Source organism: Poromitra crassiceps (assembly GCF_964638095.1).
Source record: "Poromitra crassiceps genome assembly, chromosome: 25".
Classification (NCBI taxonomy): Eukaryota; Metazoa; Chordata; class Actinopteri; order Beryciformes; family Melamphaidae; genus Poromitra; species Poromitra crassiceps.
The window spans coordinates 17,327,917-17,340,306 of record NC_139649.1 but is presented as its reverse complement, the minus strand read 5'-3'; the positions used below and the strand labels follow the sequence as shown (position 1 = coordinate 17,340,306).

Below are 12,390 nucleotides of genomic sequence, written 5' to 3'. Positions count from 1 at the left end.
AGCATGCCCTCTCTCATTCACACATGCACACACACACTCTATCCCTCTCTATCTCCATCTCTCTCACACACTCACACTCACACACACACACACACACACACACACACACACACACACACACACACACACACACACACACACACACACACACACACACACACACACAACACACAGGTTTAGGTCACAAAGCAGTTATGTGCTCTGTGTCCCCAGTGTTGCGTTGAGAGTGACAAACGGCGGCGACAGCGAATCAGATATGAGCATTTGGGCTTTCAGAAGGAGCTGAGCGCCTCCAGAGCCACTTCATAGCAGAACTTGTACTGTTCCTGTGGAGGGACAAACAGAGCCAGAAGCAGAGGTAAGTTCCTGGTAACATGGCAGTTAATCTAGTTAGCAGTGCAAAATGTCTTTCTTGAGTTTTACAAAATGACGAGTGAAGGAACTATTTTAAATATGATGATTATATCAGCTGACCTTTGAACCCACAGGTGTGCACTCTAATGTAAAAGCCACGTGACAAAGCAGGCGGTGCTCTGGGATGAACAGGCTGGTGTGTGTGTGTGTGTGTGTGTGTGTGTGTGTGTGTGTGTGTGTGTGTGTGTGTGTGTGTGTGTGCGTGCGTGTGTGTGTCTCCTCACCATAGTCTCCACCATGTTGGTCTTGTTGTTCCTCAGAGTTTTGACAGTGTGGAACACATCGACGATGTTCTGCTGCTGGATCATCTCACTGATGCTGCAGATGGCACAGAAGGTTCCAGAACGACCTCCCCCAGTCCTAGAGAGAGAGAGAGGACAGGAGAGAGAGAGAGGGATGAGGAGGAGGAGGGGAGAGGAAAGGGGAGGATAGGAGATGAGAGAGAGGAGAGAGGGGATAGAGGCAAGTAGAGAGAGGAGGGAGAGAAGGTCTTCATCATCATCATCATCATCATCATCACTATCATTGTCCAAATCCTCATCTCTACTCAGTGGGCTAGCTCCTAGCACCTAGCACCTAGCTCCTAGCTCCTAGCACCTAGCTCCTAGCTCCTAGCACCTAGCTCCTAGCACCTAGCTCCTAGCACCTAGCTCCTAGCTCCTAGCACCTAGCTCCTAGCACCTAGCACCTAGCACCTAGCTCCTAGCACCTAGCACCTAGCTCCGTTTGTGAAGCCAATGTAGAAGTAACTTAAACCTGCATTATTTCAAATGACCTGCACTGGCTGCAAAAAGAAGTCCGGTTACATTGAAGTGAATGAAAATGACCGTACTTCTCACGTGATTTATGACCTCACTAAATTAGATTTATGACCTCACTAAACACTTTTCTACCAGGTTTATGACCTCAATCGCAAGTCTTCTTCTTTCCAAGTTTCCAAGTTTCTTTATTGAATATTCTCTTGGCAGTTTATGTAACTGAAATATGAGAATATTTACAATGGATAAAATCAATGGAGTACAACATAAAAATATAAAAACCACAATTTAGAATAAAATAATAATACATTTGTGAGTCTTCTGTGTTTTATCAACAGTCTATGGCAGTGATGGGTAGGGATGTTCATTCTATATTATTTGGCGTTCAGGAGAGATGTGAGGAATGGAATGGGTGATTTTTCATATCTTTTTGTTCTTGTTTTGGGCATGTTGAGTTGGGTGCAGTTTCTGGTTTGGGCGGTTTGATGTTTGGGCTCTGGTAGGTGGCAGCCAGGCTCTGAAGGGGGAATCCAGAAGAGCCAAGGCAAAGTCCCTGCATAGTTAGTTTCCTCTGTCTTGGAGGGTAGGTAGTGACAGGGTTTGGAGTGCGTCGTGATAGCTGGAATATGCTCTGCCAATTATGATTCTGCAGGCACGTTTCTGAACACGCTCTATGTGGTCTGACAGAGCCTGCGTCAGGCTCCCATGCCACGCCGGACAGGCATAATACTCCAGAGTGGGGCGGACGTATCCTGTGTATATTGTTTGCCAGGTCGGATTTTGGCACCCCTGACCTTCTCAACCTTCTCAGGAAGTAGAGTTTTGTGTTGGCTTTCTTAACATCAGCATCAGTGTGTTCATTCCATTTCAGGTCTGATTGAATCTGGACTCCAAGCACCTTGACGCTTTCACATGTTGGTAGCTGTTTACCACACAGGAAGAGAGGGACGGGGGGAGGTGGATTTCTTCTGAATGTTACAGTTGTTGTTTTGCATTTGGATGGATTCAGTGCCATTTGACTGTTGAGGACCCAGCTGTCTAGATTGTCAAGGACTGGTGGGATGTTATGTTGTTAGTAGGGGTGGGGGAAAAATCGATTCACCTAAGTATCGCGATTTTTAATGTCACGATTTTTTGAATCGATCTTTTATTCCAGAATCGATAATCGCAAAAAGGCGAGTAGGCGCTGCCTACTGGTTTACTAATGGTTTTATTACTTTATTAGTAAGTCTGAAGTAATAATTACACTTCAGGGTTAAAGTGGGTGCATCTCATTGTAAAATTGGACTTCAAACGGCCCAAATCTGGCTTCAAACGGCCCAAATTGGGCTTCAAACTGCCCAAATTTCACGCGCGTCGGCCCATATCGGCCTGGCCTGCTTGGTATCTAATGCCCGGCCTGAATTATGATCCCAGTCCGCCCCTGTTTTTAACTATACCTACAGCCCTACTCATGATATAATATACAGTCTCTAGTGTATGATTAAACTTTTCCCATGTTCTAATCTAGTGTAAAAAAGCAAACAAACTGAAAAAAGAAAAGAAAAAATAAACAAAAATCGCAATAAATCGTAATATCGAATCGCAATAATCGTAGAATCGCAATACTTAAGAATCGCAATATAAATCGAATCGGCACCCAAGAATCGTGATAGTATCGAATCGGGAGATAAGTGAATCGCCACAGCCCTAGTTGTTAGCATCACATACATGGATGAGGTTTAAATCATCCCCATCTTTCCAGCCATTTGGGATGTCAGTGGCAGCACAGTTAATGAGGGCAAGGAGGACGATAGGCCCGAGCAGAGTTCCCTGGGCCACGCCCCCTGTGAGCTCAGTCCTCCTGGTACCGTACAGCTCGCCTGCGGTCGGACACAAAGCTACATACATTAGGGCACAGTCTTCATTCTTGCATTCTTCAATACAACATGATCTTGATTTTGTAAATTATGGTCCCGGAAAAAAGACTCTATGCTTTGGACATTGATTGACAGGGTGCCTGTCCAGTGATCGACTATATATCGACTATATCGATATTGATATCGACTATATATATATATATCTTTCTATCTATGAATACATAAAGTGCAGACAGATTGCTGTGTTAAGTGCTCTGCTCCCCGCGCTCCAGGCGACCGCAGCTGAAAATGAGACGTGTGCTCAGCGTTAAAGAGTCATCAGATTGCTCCTCCAGGATAAGTGAGGAGCGAAAATAATCCATTTTCACAGGCTATTGATTGAACCATCATGTTTCTCCTTATCTCTGGCATTACTGACTCTGTGAAATCAATAGCCATGGCTGATTAGCTGCTGCAGCTGTCTTTAGCCAGGGGCGACCCGGGAGGAAGCCTGCCGTAGCTGTCTTCAGCCAGGGGCAGCTGTCTTTAGCCAGGGGCGACCCGGGAGGAAGCCTGCTGTAGCTGTCTTCAGCCAGGGGCAGCTGTCTTTAGCCAGGGGCGACCCGGGAGGAAGCCTGCCGTAGCTGTCTTCAGCCAGGGGCAGCTGTCTTTAGCCAGGGGCGACCCGGGAGGAAGCCTGCCGTAGCTGTCTTCAGCCAGGGGCAGCTGTCTTTAGCCAGGGGCGACCCGGGAGGAAGCCTGCTGTAGCTGTCTCAGTCACTTCATCCTGGAGCCAGGCCTGGGGTGTAGCATAGATCGGGCGTGTAATGCTGGCTGTGGGCACTAGGTGGTTGTACATCACATGTCCTTGTCTATCTTTTCCTCATTTACTGCTGGTTTGAGTAGTCTTGAGTTTGCTTTTATTTTCCTCTGTTGGGTCTTCTGAGGAAGTCTGCAGGAAGTCAGCAGTCGAAATATGTCGGGTAGAAAAAAAATTGCCTACTAAGTCTGCCTAATGTGAACTAGGCATTAGCCGAACAATCGCTGGCTGACCCAAGGGTGGGACTACATCAGTGGAGGGGACTACATCAGTGGAGGGGACTACATCAGTGGAGGGGACACCATGTTGACTGTTTGCTTGTTGATTATGTCAACTGGAATTTGAGGTCCGTGCCAAGGTCAGGGTGCCAAGGGGTCGGAGTTCAACTTGAGTTGGAATTATAACCCTAACTAGAGGAAGTTTACCATTGTTGCCACACACAAGCAAAGCAGCTAGTATAAATCAATGGCAATTCTGATTGGCCCAGTGAGCTATGACAGGGGAAGCTGATTGGATGAGCACCAGTCAGGTGCTACAGGCAATGCTGAATTTGCTCTGCACCCATATAAATTGTATGGTGCTGTGTGTGTGTGTGTGTGTGTGTGTGTGTGTGTTGAACTTACAGACAGTGAACAACAGTCCTCCCGTCCCCTCCGTCGTACTGCTCCTGCCATTTAGCCAGTCTCCTGACCAATTGGAGGATAGAGCGCTTGGAAAGGGGTGTGTCCCTGTAGGCCGGCCAGCCAATGAACTGGAAGTGCTGCACCAGACGGTAGCCATCTTGAGGCTGAGGAGGGAGTGCCCAGAGAGAAGGGGTTAGTTCGTTTAGTTTATCATCATCATTCAAAGTGCCGCTTGTTAAGAAAGAGGTAGGAAGAGCAAGTCTGCACTACTATGGTCCTTGGTCATGGAACGACCTTCAGACCTCTTTTAAACTGGAGTCTCTTATTTCTTTAAACTCGTTTAAACTTAGAAAAAAGGACATGGTTACCGGTAAAGCGTCCTGTACTTGTTTTTAACCAGCTTTGTCTTATTGTTTTGTCAATGTTTATTCACTGTCGATTTACTGTATTGATATCTCTGTTTTACGCTTGGTAACCATGTTTACCGGCTGTTTGCTTTATTGTTGTTTTTACATTGTGTTTTATTACTAGTTTTCTGTTTTATTGTTGTTCTTGCTTTGTTTTGTTAACGGAACTTGTTTTAAGCTGCCATTTTACCCTGTCTTGGCCAGGTCTCATCCGCCCCCTAAAGACTCAAGCCCTGTACCCTCACTCCCTCTAATGGCCGCCATCTGAAAGTGGTCGAGTCATCAAGTGTGGAAGGGATCCACATTGGATAAATAGGAGGATTGGGACAGCAGAGCCCTTTGCACTTGACAAGATGATGTTGACTCTGGCAGGTTTGGGGCTCGCTATATATTGTTTATTGTCAAGACGCCTAAGGTGTTTGAGGGATAGACTCCCTGATGAGTTTGTTCTCATCCAGGCTCTGGTTCTACATAGTGGACAACAGGTAATTTAAAGATAATAAATCTAGCCTACTGCAAAATCTGCAATTGATAACTGTGTAATTATAATTAAAATAAGCTTAATAATGACATGTCACCCAACATTATACACAATGTCAATACTGTGCAATACAGAACTATTTATCATTCATCAAAAAAGTTGTGCATTGCAATTGTAATAGAAATGATTGATGATTATACTAGGATTGTGTAATATAACTACATGACATAATAATTTTGTCTAATCTGAAATCCCTATTAACTCATTGAATGCCATGGACGTCCTTCGACGTCCAATTAAATAGTGACGTAGAATGCCACGGACGTCCTTCGACGTCCAATGCGTTTTTTGACGGTGGGACGTCGATCAAAGCCTTCCGCAGCTCCTGTACAACTATAGTAGCTATTGGAGGTGTATAACCTATTTTACGGACTCATTAGGTGGCGACAGTGCTTGCTCGGTGCAGTCCAGATTAGAGACAGGTCCGAGAAACAGCCTAAAAGCCGTGGATCAAAGACAAACCGATGAATGCTCCCAGAGCCATTTGCTCTGTCGCGGGAGCTGACATTGGCTCCGAACAGGAGTCAATCCGCGCTCACAACTGAGCCCCTCTGTCCCTGTCTGTCTGTCTGTCTGTATAGTTTCTCCACCCGATTAGCAGCCAGGAAAGCAGCCCCTGACGCCAAACCATTCAGCAATCCGGGTTGGCTCTTCCCTGCTGTGGCGCTGAGAGCCGACAGCAGCACACAAACGCAGCACTCCGAAAATATAATGGTTGCGTGAGGCTGTGTGCAGTGTGGGGAGGAGTTTACGGGGGGAGGGGGGGAGGGGGGTGGTGCACGCAGGGCATCACACAACAACTACGTCACTACATCAGAAAATATTATCTTCAGACTCAGTGAATGTGCTTGAAATGCTGCATTTCACAAAAGGCGGATTATCTCAGCTAATAATTTGAAAAGCCTGAAAACGCTGAAAACAACCTATCTTCTCCGGCTCATAACTAAAGAACGGAAAATGGTATCAATAAACTTTTTTTTGCTGATGATACAATAGAGCCAGCTCGTTCTTGTGCGTGTTCGGTGTTTACATAGTAATATCACACAATATTCTGTGGGCCTCGAGAAATCACTGAAAACGCTCTGAAAACTCTGGCACTGGGAGCATCCATTCTCCAAAAGTGGCTGGCACTCAATGAGTTAATGTAATGTTTCATTGTCAATTTAGGCACTCCAGCGCTGTGTGTGTAATTAGATTGTTAATCACCTGTTAATTGATTATAATCAGACTAAGATTTCTGTGTGGTGATGTCACAGAATACTATCAATAAACCACTGTTCTACTTGTTGCTGTGAGTTTTGTATTGTTGTGCTAACATTATGGTATCATCATCAACCTTTATTTAAACAGGCAAGTTAATTAAGAACAAATTCTTATTTTCAATATTCAATATTAATAATTGAAAACAAAATATAAAAAAAAAAAATATATACCCCCCCCCCCCACCACCATATCAATTGTGTTAGGGTATGGTCGTGGTTAAGAAAACTCATCTTAACCACATCTATTTGACTTGCTGCATGTTCTGTGTGTTTGAGCTGGGCTGTAGTCCAGTGGTGAAAGACCATGCCTTCCAACCCAAAGGTTTGTGGTTTGAATCCCGGTACCGACACTAAAACCTTTTCAAGTCTTTCATTGGGAAAGCCATAACAAAACTGCCTAGAGATCCATTGTAAGTTACCTAGCTGATGGTCTAGGGGTTAAGGCGGTCACCTTAACAGCCGCATTGTATGCGGAGAAGTGCAGGTTCGTATTCCTGCAGGGGATTTGAAGTCGTCTCCCCACCCCTCTCATCCCCTCCCTCCTTCCTTCACCCTGCTCTTCCTCTGCCATCTCCTGGCCCCCCTCATCCCTTCCCCCCCTCCCTCCCTGTCTTCTACTCATGACATCTGCTCGCCCTACTTGAAGCTGAACTTGCCCTTTTCTTCCTTTTCTGCTCCTCACAGACATTTCTGCTTTACTTCCTGATTTCCAAAACTACGGGGCAAGGCCAAGGCGCAAACATCACAGAAAGTGCATGCGTTAATCGCGCGTTAAAAAAAATTGTGGCGTTAAAAGGAATTTGCGTTAACGCGTTATTATCGCGTTAACTTTGAGGTTATTAAGGTATGCAAGGGAGGATGAACCTCCCTTATTTTTTAGAAGAGATGGGGGATTTTATATAATAATATATATTTTTTGAATAAAATATCAATCAAATTTGTTTTTTCTTAATAAAATTCATGGTATTCATGATATTCTTAAAATGCTTCAACAGTGACACCTGTAGGGCACTGATGGAAAGGAGAGCGGCATGCAGACAACTGGCCCAATCCCAATTCCTATTTTAACCCTCAATCTTAACCCTCAGTCTCAAAAATGCGCACTCCCACGAAGTGCTAGTGCTGTCCCGATTCTCAGTGTGTTGAGTTAAGGGTGACGTTTAAGGGCTGTATGTCCCTTACTTTTGAGATTTTCCAGGACCACCCTTGGCAGTGAGTGCGATCCCAGAATCCCTTGCGTGTCATTAGCTAGATCCATTCAGATGGAAGATGGCGGTGAAAGGAGGAAAAAAGCAGCCCTACAAAGTTAAGTATTTCCTTGTTAATAGAGATGTAAAAAAAAAAATCAGTTTTTGTCCGTTCCGTTTCCGTTTTGGAATCCTAACAACAATTGTTGTTGCTAACTATCGATAGTCAGTAGCCGTGCTGGTGCGGTCAAGCCATATTATTATTATTATATTATATTATAACATTGTTAACGTTGTTACGAAATGCCATAATTCTCGGTGGTAATGTCGTTGTTGAGTTGTTTTTATCAAGATGTTTGCACGGACATTTTCGTAAGATGACCGGGCTAGCGTTATCTCCCAGGCTGTTTATCTAACGATAGATCATTAGATGAAAAGCATGGGAGATAACTGCAAACTATTATCACATGAACACGGTAGTCAGTAGTTACAACATCCAGCAGTGCCGATAACATGTTTCGGTTTAACTGGTGACGTGTTAACTCGGCTACGTTGCAACGTTAGCAATGTTATAATATAATATAATAATAATAATATGGCTTGACCGCACCAGCACGGCTACTGACTATCGATAGTTAGCAACAACAAATGTGTTAGGCTCCAAAACGGAAATCCATAAAATGACATTTAAACTAAGATAATACAATGGTTATCGTAATTTCTACATCTATATTATCAAGGAAATATTTGTAGGGATGCTTTTTTCCTCTTCTTTTGAATTGACAGACTGGACGGAGCTTTGGCATATTGCTGCCCCCCACAGTCTGAAGACGTATCTGCCTTTAAGGGCTGTCCCATTTTAAAGTCGCAAGATAGCCCTTAACACTTAGTTTTGAGGGCTACTAAGATTGAGGGTTGAGCTTGAGGGTTAAGATTGAGGGTTAAGAAAAGAATTGGGATTGGGCAGTATGTGCCACTGGGTCTGCCTGTGCCCTCAGGGGTATGCTACATTAACATTATCCCCTTGGGCATTTCATTTCCTTGGTAATTTATCTCATGCTAATCTATGATTGGTTGAAAAACACATGCAATTCACAGGGAACAGTGAAGCCTCGACCGCCCTCACCAATCAATTGATTTATTCAACCAAATTGGTTGTTGATTGGATAGATTGGTAAGACTGACATTGTATTGTCCAATGATGAATGAGTCTCAAAATCTTGTTGAATCCAGCTCCATTTGTCTACTATAGGAAGTGATGACATCAAGATTCCACTTTGCTGTGACGACCTGACAGTAATAGATCGATTTACACGACAGTAGCAATATTATATTTTCTCCTTCTTCTTTTTATTTACTTTCATCAAGCAGTAAGTTGGCTCACAAGCCAGACAGTCGTTGCATTGTATTACGCGAGCCAACACGACTTTCCACAACACGAGTTGAGAGCGGGTGGTACGCTGGGAGACTGAAATCTCCGCAAACACTGGGATACTGCAACGTCTCGGCTGCACGCGGTTACAGACGGCATGGATGTGCAAGTAAGTCAATTAAGATCGAGTTATCCGGGCCTTCTAGTAAATTTGGCGTGCAAAAAGTCCACCAAGCAGCGGCATTTTTTCCGTATTATATTGTTTCATGCTGCATAGCCTGCCATTTTGCTAATAAAAACGGCAACCTTAAACTCGCACATTTTTAAACTGAATTTGTCCGTAAATCCACGGATGACAGCGAGCTCATTTTTAAAGCTATAGAGTAATGATCTTTATCCCATATGAAAGTAGAAGAAATAAGGAATCGATTGGGACCAAGCATGTCAACCTAGCCATGGCCGTAACTAGCTATGAGGACGGGGAGGTCCGGACCTCCCCTAATATTTCAGAGAAGAATTTTATTTTTTATTTTTTTATTTTTTATAAAACAATCCGCGGTAACTTGATTCCGAGAGAGCAGCAGCATGGTGGTGAGTGATGACTGTCTGTCTGCCTGGCGAGATAATTGAAGGTGAGCGAGCTGCGAGACAGTGAGCGAGTGAATGACAGACAGTGAGTGACACTGACAGATTTTTTAGCAACAACCAAGAAAGTAAGTGTCTAGTCTGTCTCTTAAGTAATGTTACCTGTGTGACACGTTGGGATGCTACTGGCTAATCATGCATGATGCCAATTGCCAAGCTCCCGAAGTCAGGTATGCAGGTGGCTATATGCATGGTTTCAGTTTCATGACCCAATAAGTAACAAAAAGAGGTGGTGTAAAGTTAAAAACAACATAATATATTTTATTTTATTTTTCAATCGTTCCTATCAGGAATAAATAAATGTCCCTCTGTATGTTTTTTTTATTATCGATGATGACTTTGTGTGTTGTGTACGGCTTGGGTTGTGTACCTGTGTTTGTAGGTGTCATTTTGATATGAATTTGGCTAAAACAGTTTGTGTTTGTTAGTTACAATTATGTTGACAGGAGAGCTGAGCAGGTGGTGACATGAAAGAGAATATACTGAATAATGACATCACAACAGTATAATCTTAATGTTGATTTAAAATGATATATTACTCTAAATATGGCTAAAAAAGGGGGAAAAAAACCCTCAAATTTTTTCCGGCGGCGCCTCCCCTTGCTGGACCTCCCCTATTTCGGGACCCTGGTTACGGTCCTGAACCTAGCATGTCGGGAAGGGGGGTAAATAACGCTTAAAAATTAATGAATTTGGCATAACTTTCCCCTCCATTCAATGTACTGTAACTAAATGAGTATGTTGGTAGTTGAGTTGATGGCAGTAGCTGATAGTCACTCCCCCTGTCTTTACGACAGCTAATGTCAGCAGTACAGTATGGAGTGGTTTTGATTGATTTATTCATCAAACCTTTTACTGACAAACTAACTGTAAATAGCTTACTTTATTTACTTTAAATACTTTACTTTATTTTGAGGTGCATTGCATTGCTCAGCCAGAAATTATTCCCAGATCAACTCTGTTTCTCCTGGGCCTAAAATGCACCAGATGACAGCTGTTTCATCCATTTTATTTTTCCTCAATCTGCATTGAAAATGTGCAAAAATGCACCAGCTTCTCGCAACAGCTGTAGCCTAAGCCAGTGGTTTTCAAAGTGGGGTCCCCAGCAAAAAGGGGGGATAATCTATTTTCACTATCATTCCATCGATAAATAACACAATCTAAGCTAGTGTAGAAGTGAGTGACTAGTGAGCTAATAATAACCATAACAGCACAAATAATTGACAAACATCTCGAAATAAATAGTATTTACTCTGAGAAAAGGAACAATTATTGATGGTTGATGGTTATTGATGGTTAAAAAATGAGATATTCCGCTAAATCTGTCCTCAAACTGCAAGAAAAAAAAAATTAACGGTCGCCGGACCGGCGAGAGTCCGTTGTTTTCGAGCTCAGGATCAGCCACTGATAAATATATATATATATATATACTGTATATATATGTGTATGTACTGTATGTGTGTGTGTATACACACACATTTCACTAGCATCCACTCCAGTGATGTCATGCACTACATTGACATTGATGTCGTGGACCAACATTTTTTGGTGGACCAACCAACAGAGTGACTTGTAGAGCTGGACCATGACTGGTCACATGACCATGACTGATCACAGCTAAGATGGTAATTAAAAAACTATTAAAGCCACTTTGAACACACGCAGTCACGCATGCACACACACTCCCATTCTCTCTCTCTCCTTCTATCATCTCTTCTCTCTCTCTCTCATCCCCGGTCTCTCTCTCTCTAATCTCCTCTCTCTCTCCTCTCACTTTAGAGCTGGGTGGGAGAGAATAGGCCAGGTGACGTCAACTCTCCCAGTGTGCGGAGTACTGTTGTGGCGACGATATGAGCCATTTCACGCAAGACCAGTGTGTGTGTGTGCGTGTGCGTGCATCTGTGTGCGTCTGTGTGTGTGTGTGTGTGTGTGTGTGTGTGTGTGCGCATGAGACGGAGAGAGCGGTGGTGTGTGTGTGCACTTGCGTGCGTAAACTAGAAGAGAGGAACGAGGGGAGACAAGTTCTTTATGTTTTTCTTTTCTGAAACCAATTACTACAACAACTACTTCAGCCAATCAAAATGCTTCTCTGGTTATTAATTCACAGAGTACACAGGCACTTTCCCCATTAAGCACCTGGCAGTCGACACAATGCATTTAGGCGACTGTACCTCGCTGTCGTGCTCGTAGGAGTTGGTTTGGTTATGAAATATGGCCATCAATCATTATGAATTATTGATGACCATACATTTATTAAAAAAATTCAGAAGATATTGTATTCTCTGTAAGATTAGGGGCACCAGTGTGGATAAGGCCACACACCTGTCTAAAAGTCCAGCTATGGCTTATTTTAAACACCAAACCAATAATCAATCAGTCTCATAATTTATATTAATACTGTACATTGTACAGTTATTGAAGGCTAGAATCCGTAAGCTTCTGTCACAGATCACCACAGATAAAATGCATTAATAAATCACTGCAGATTATTTCTTTCTTTCGGCAGGACATAGATACAGACAT

At 43.4% G+C, this 12,390-nt stretch overlaps 1 protein-coding gene across 1 annotated transcript in view; it reads right to left on the bottom strand.

Annotated features, from left to right (window-relative positions):
- Nucleotides 1–272: 272 nt before the first annotated feature.
- Nucleotides 273–12,390, bottom strand: part of ptprt (protein tyrosine phosphatase receptor type T) — a gene marked incomplete at its 3' end in the record, with an annotated part of 413,231 nt that continues 401,113 nt past the window's right edge. The window contains exons 34-36 of the mRNA XM_083660558.1: nucleotides 4,454–4,617; nucleotides 639–774; nucleotides 273–326 (exon numbers count right to left, since the gene is read on the bottom strand). Coding sequence (XP_083516684.1) covers nucleotides 273–326; nucleotides 639–774; nucleotides 4,454–4,617 — 354 coding nt within the window. The remainder of the gene's footprint in view (nucleotides 327–638; nucleotides 775–4,453; nucleotides 4,618–12,390) is intronic.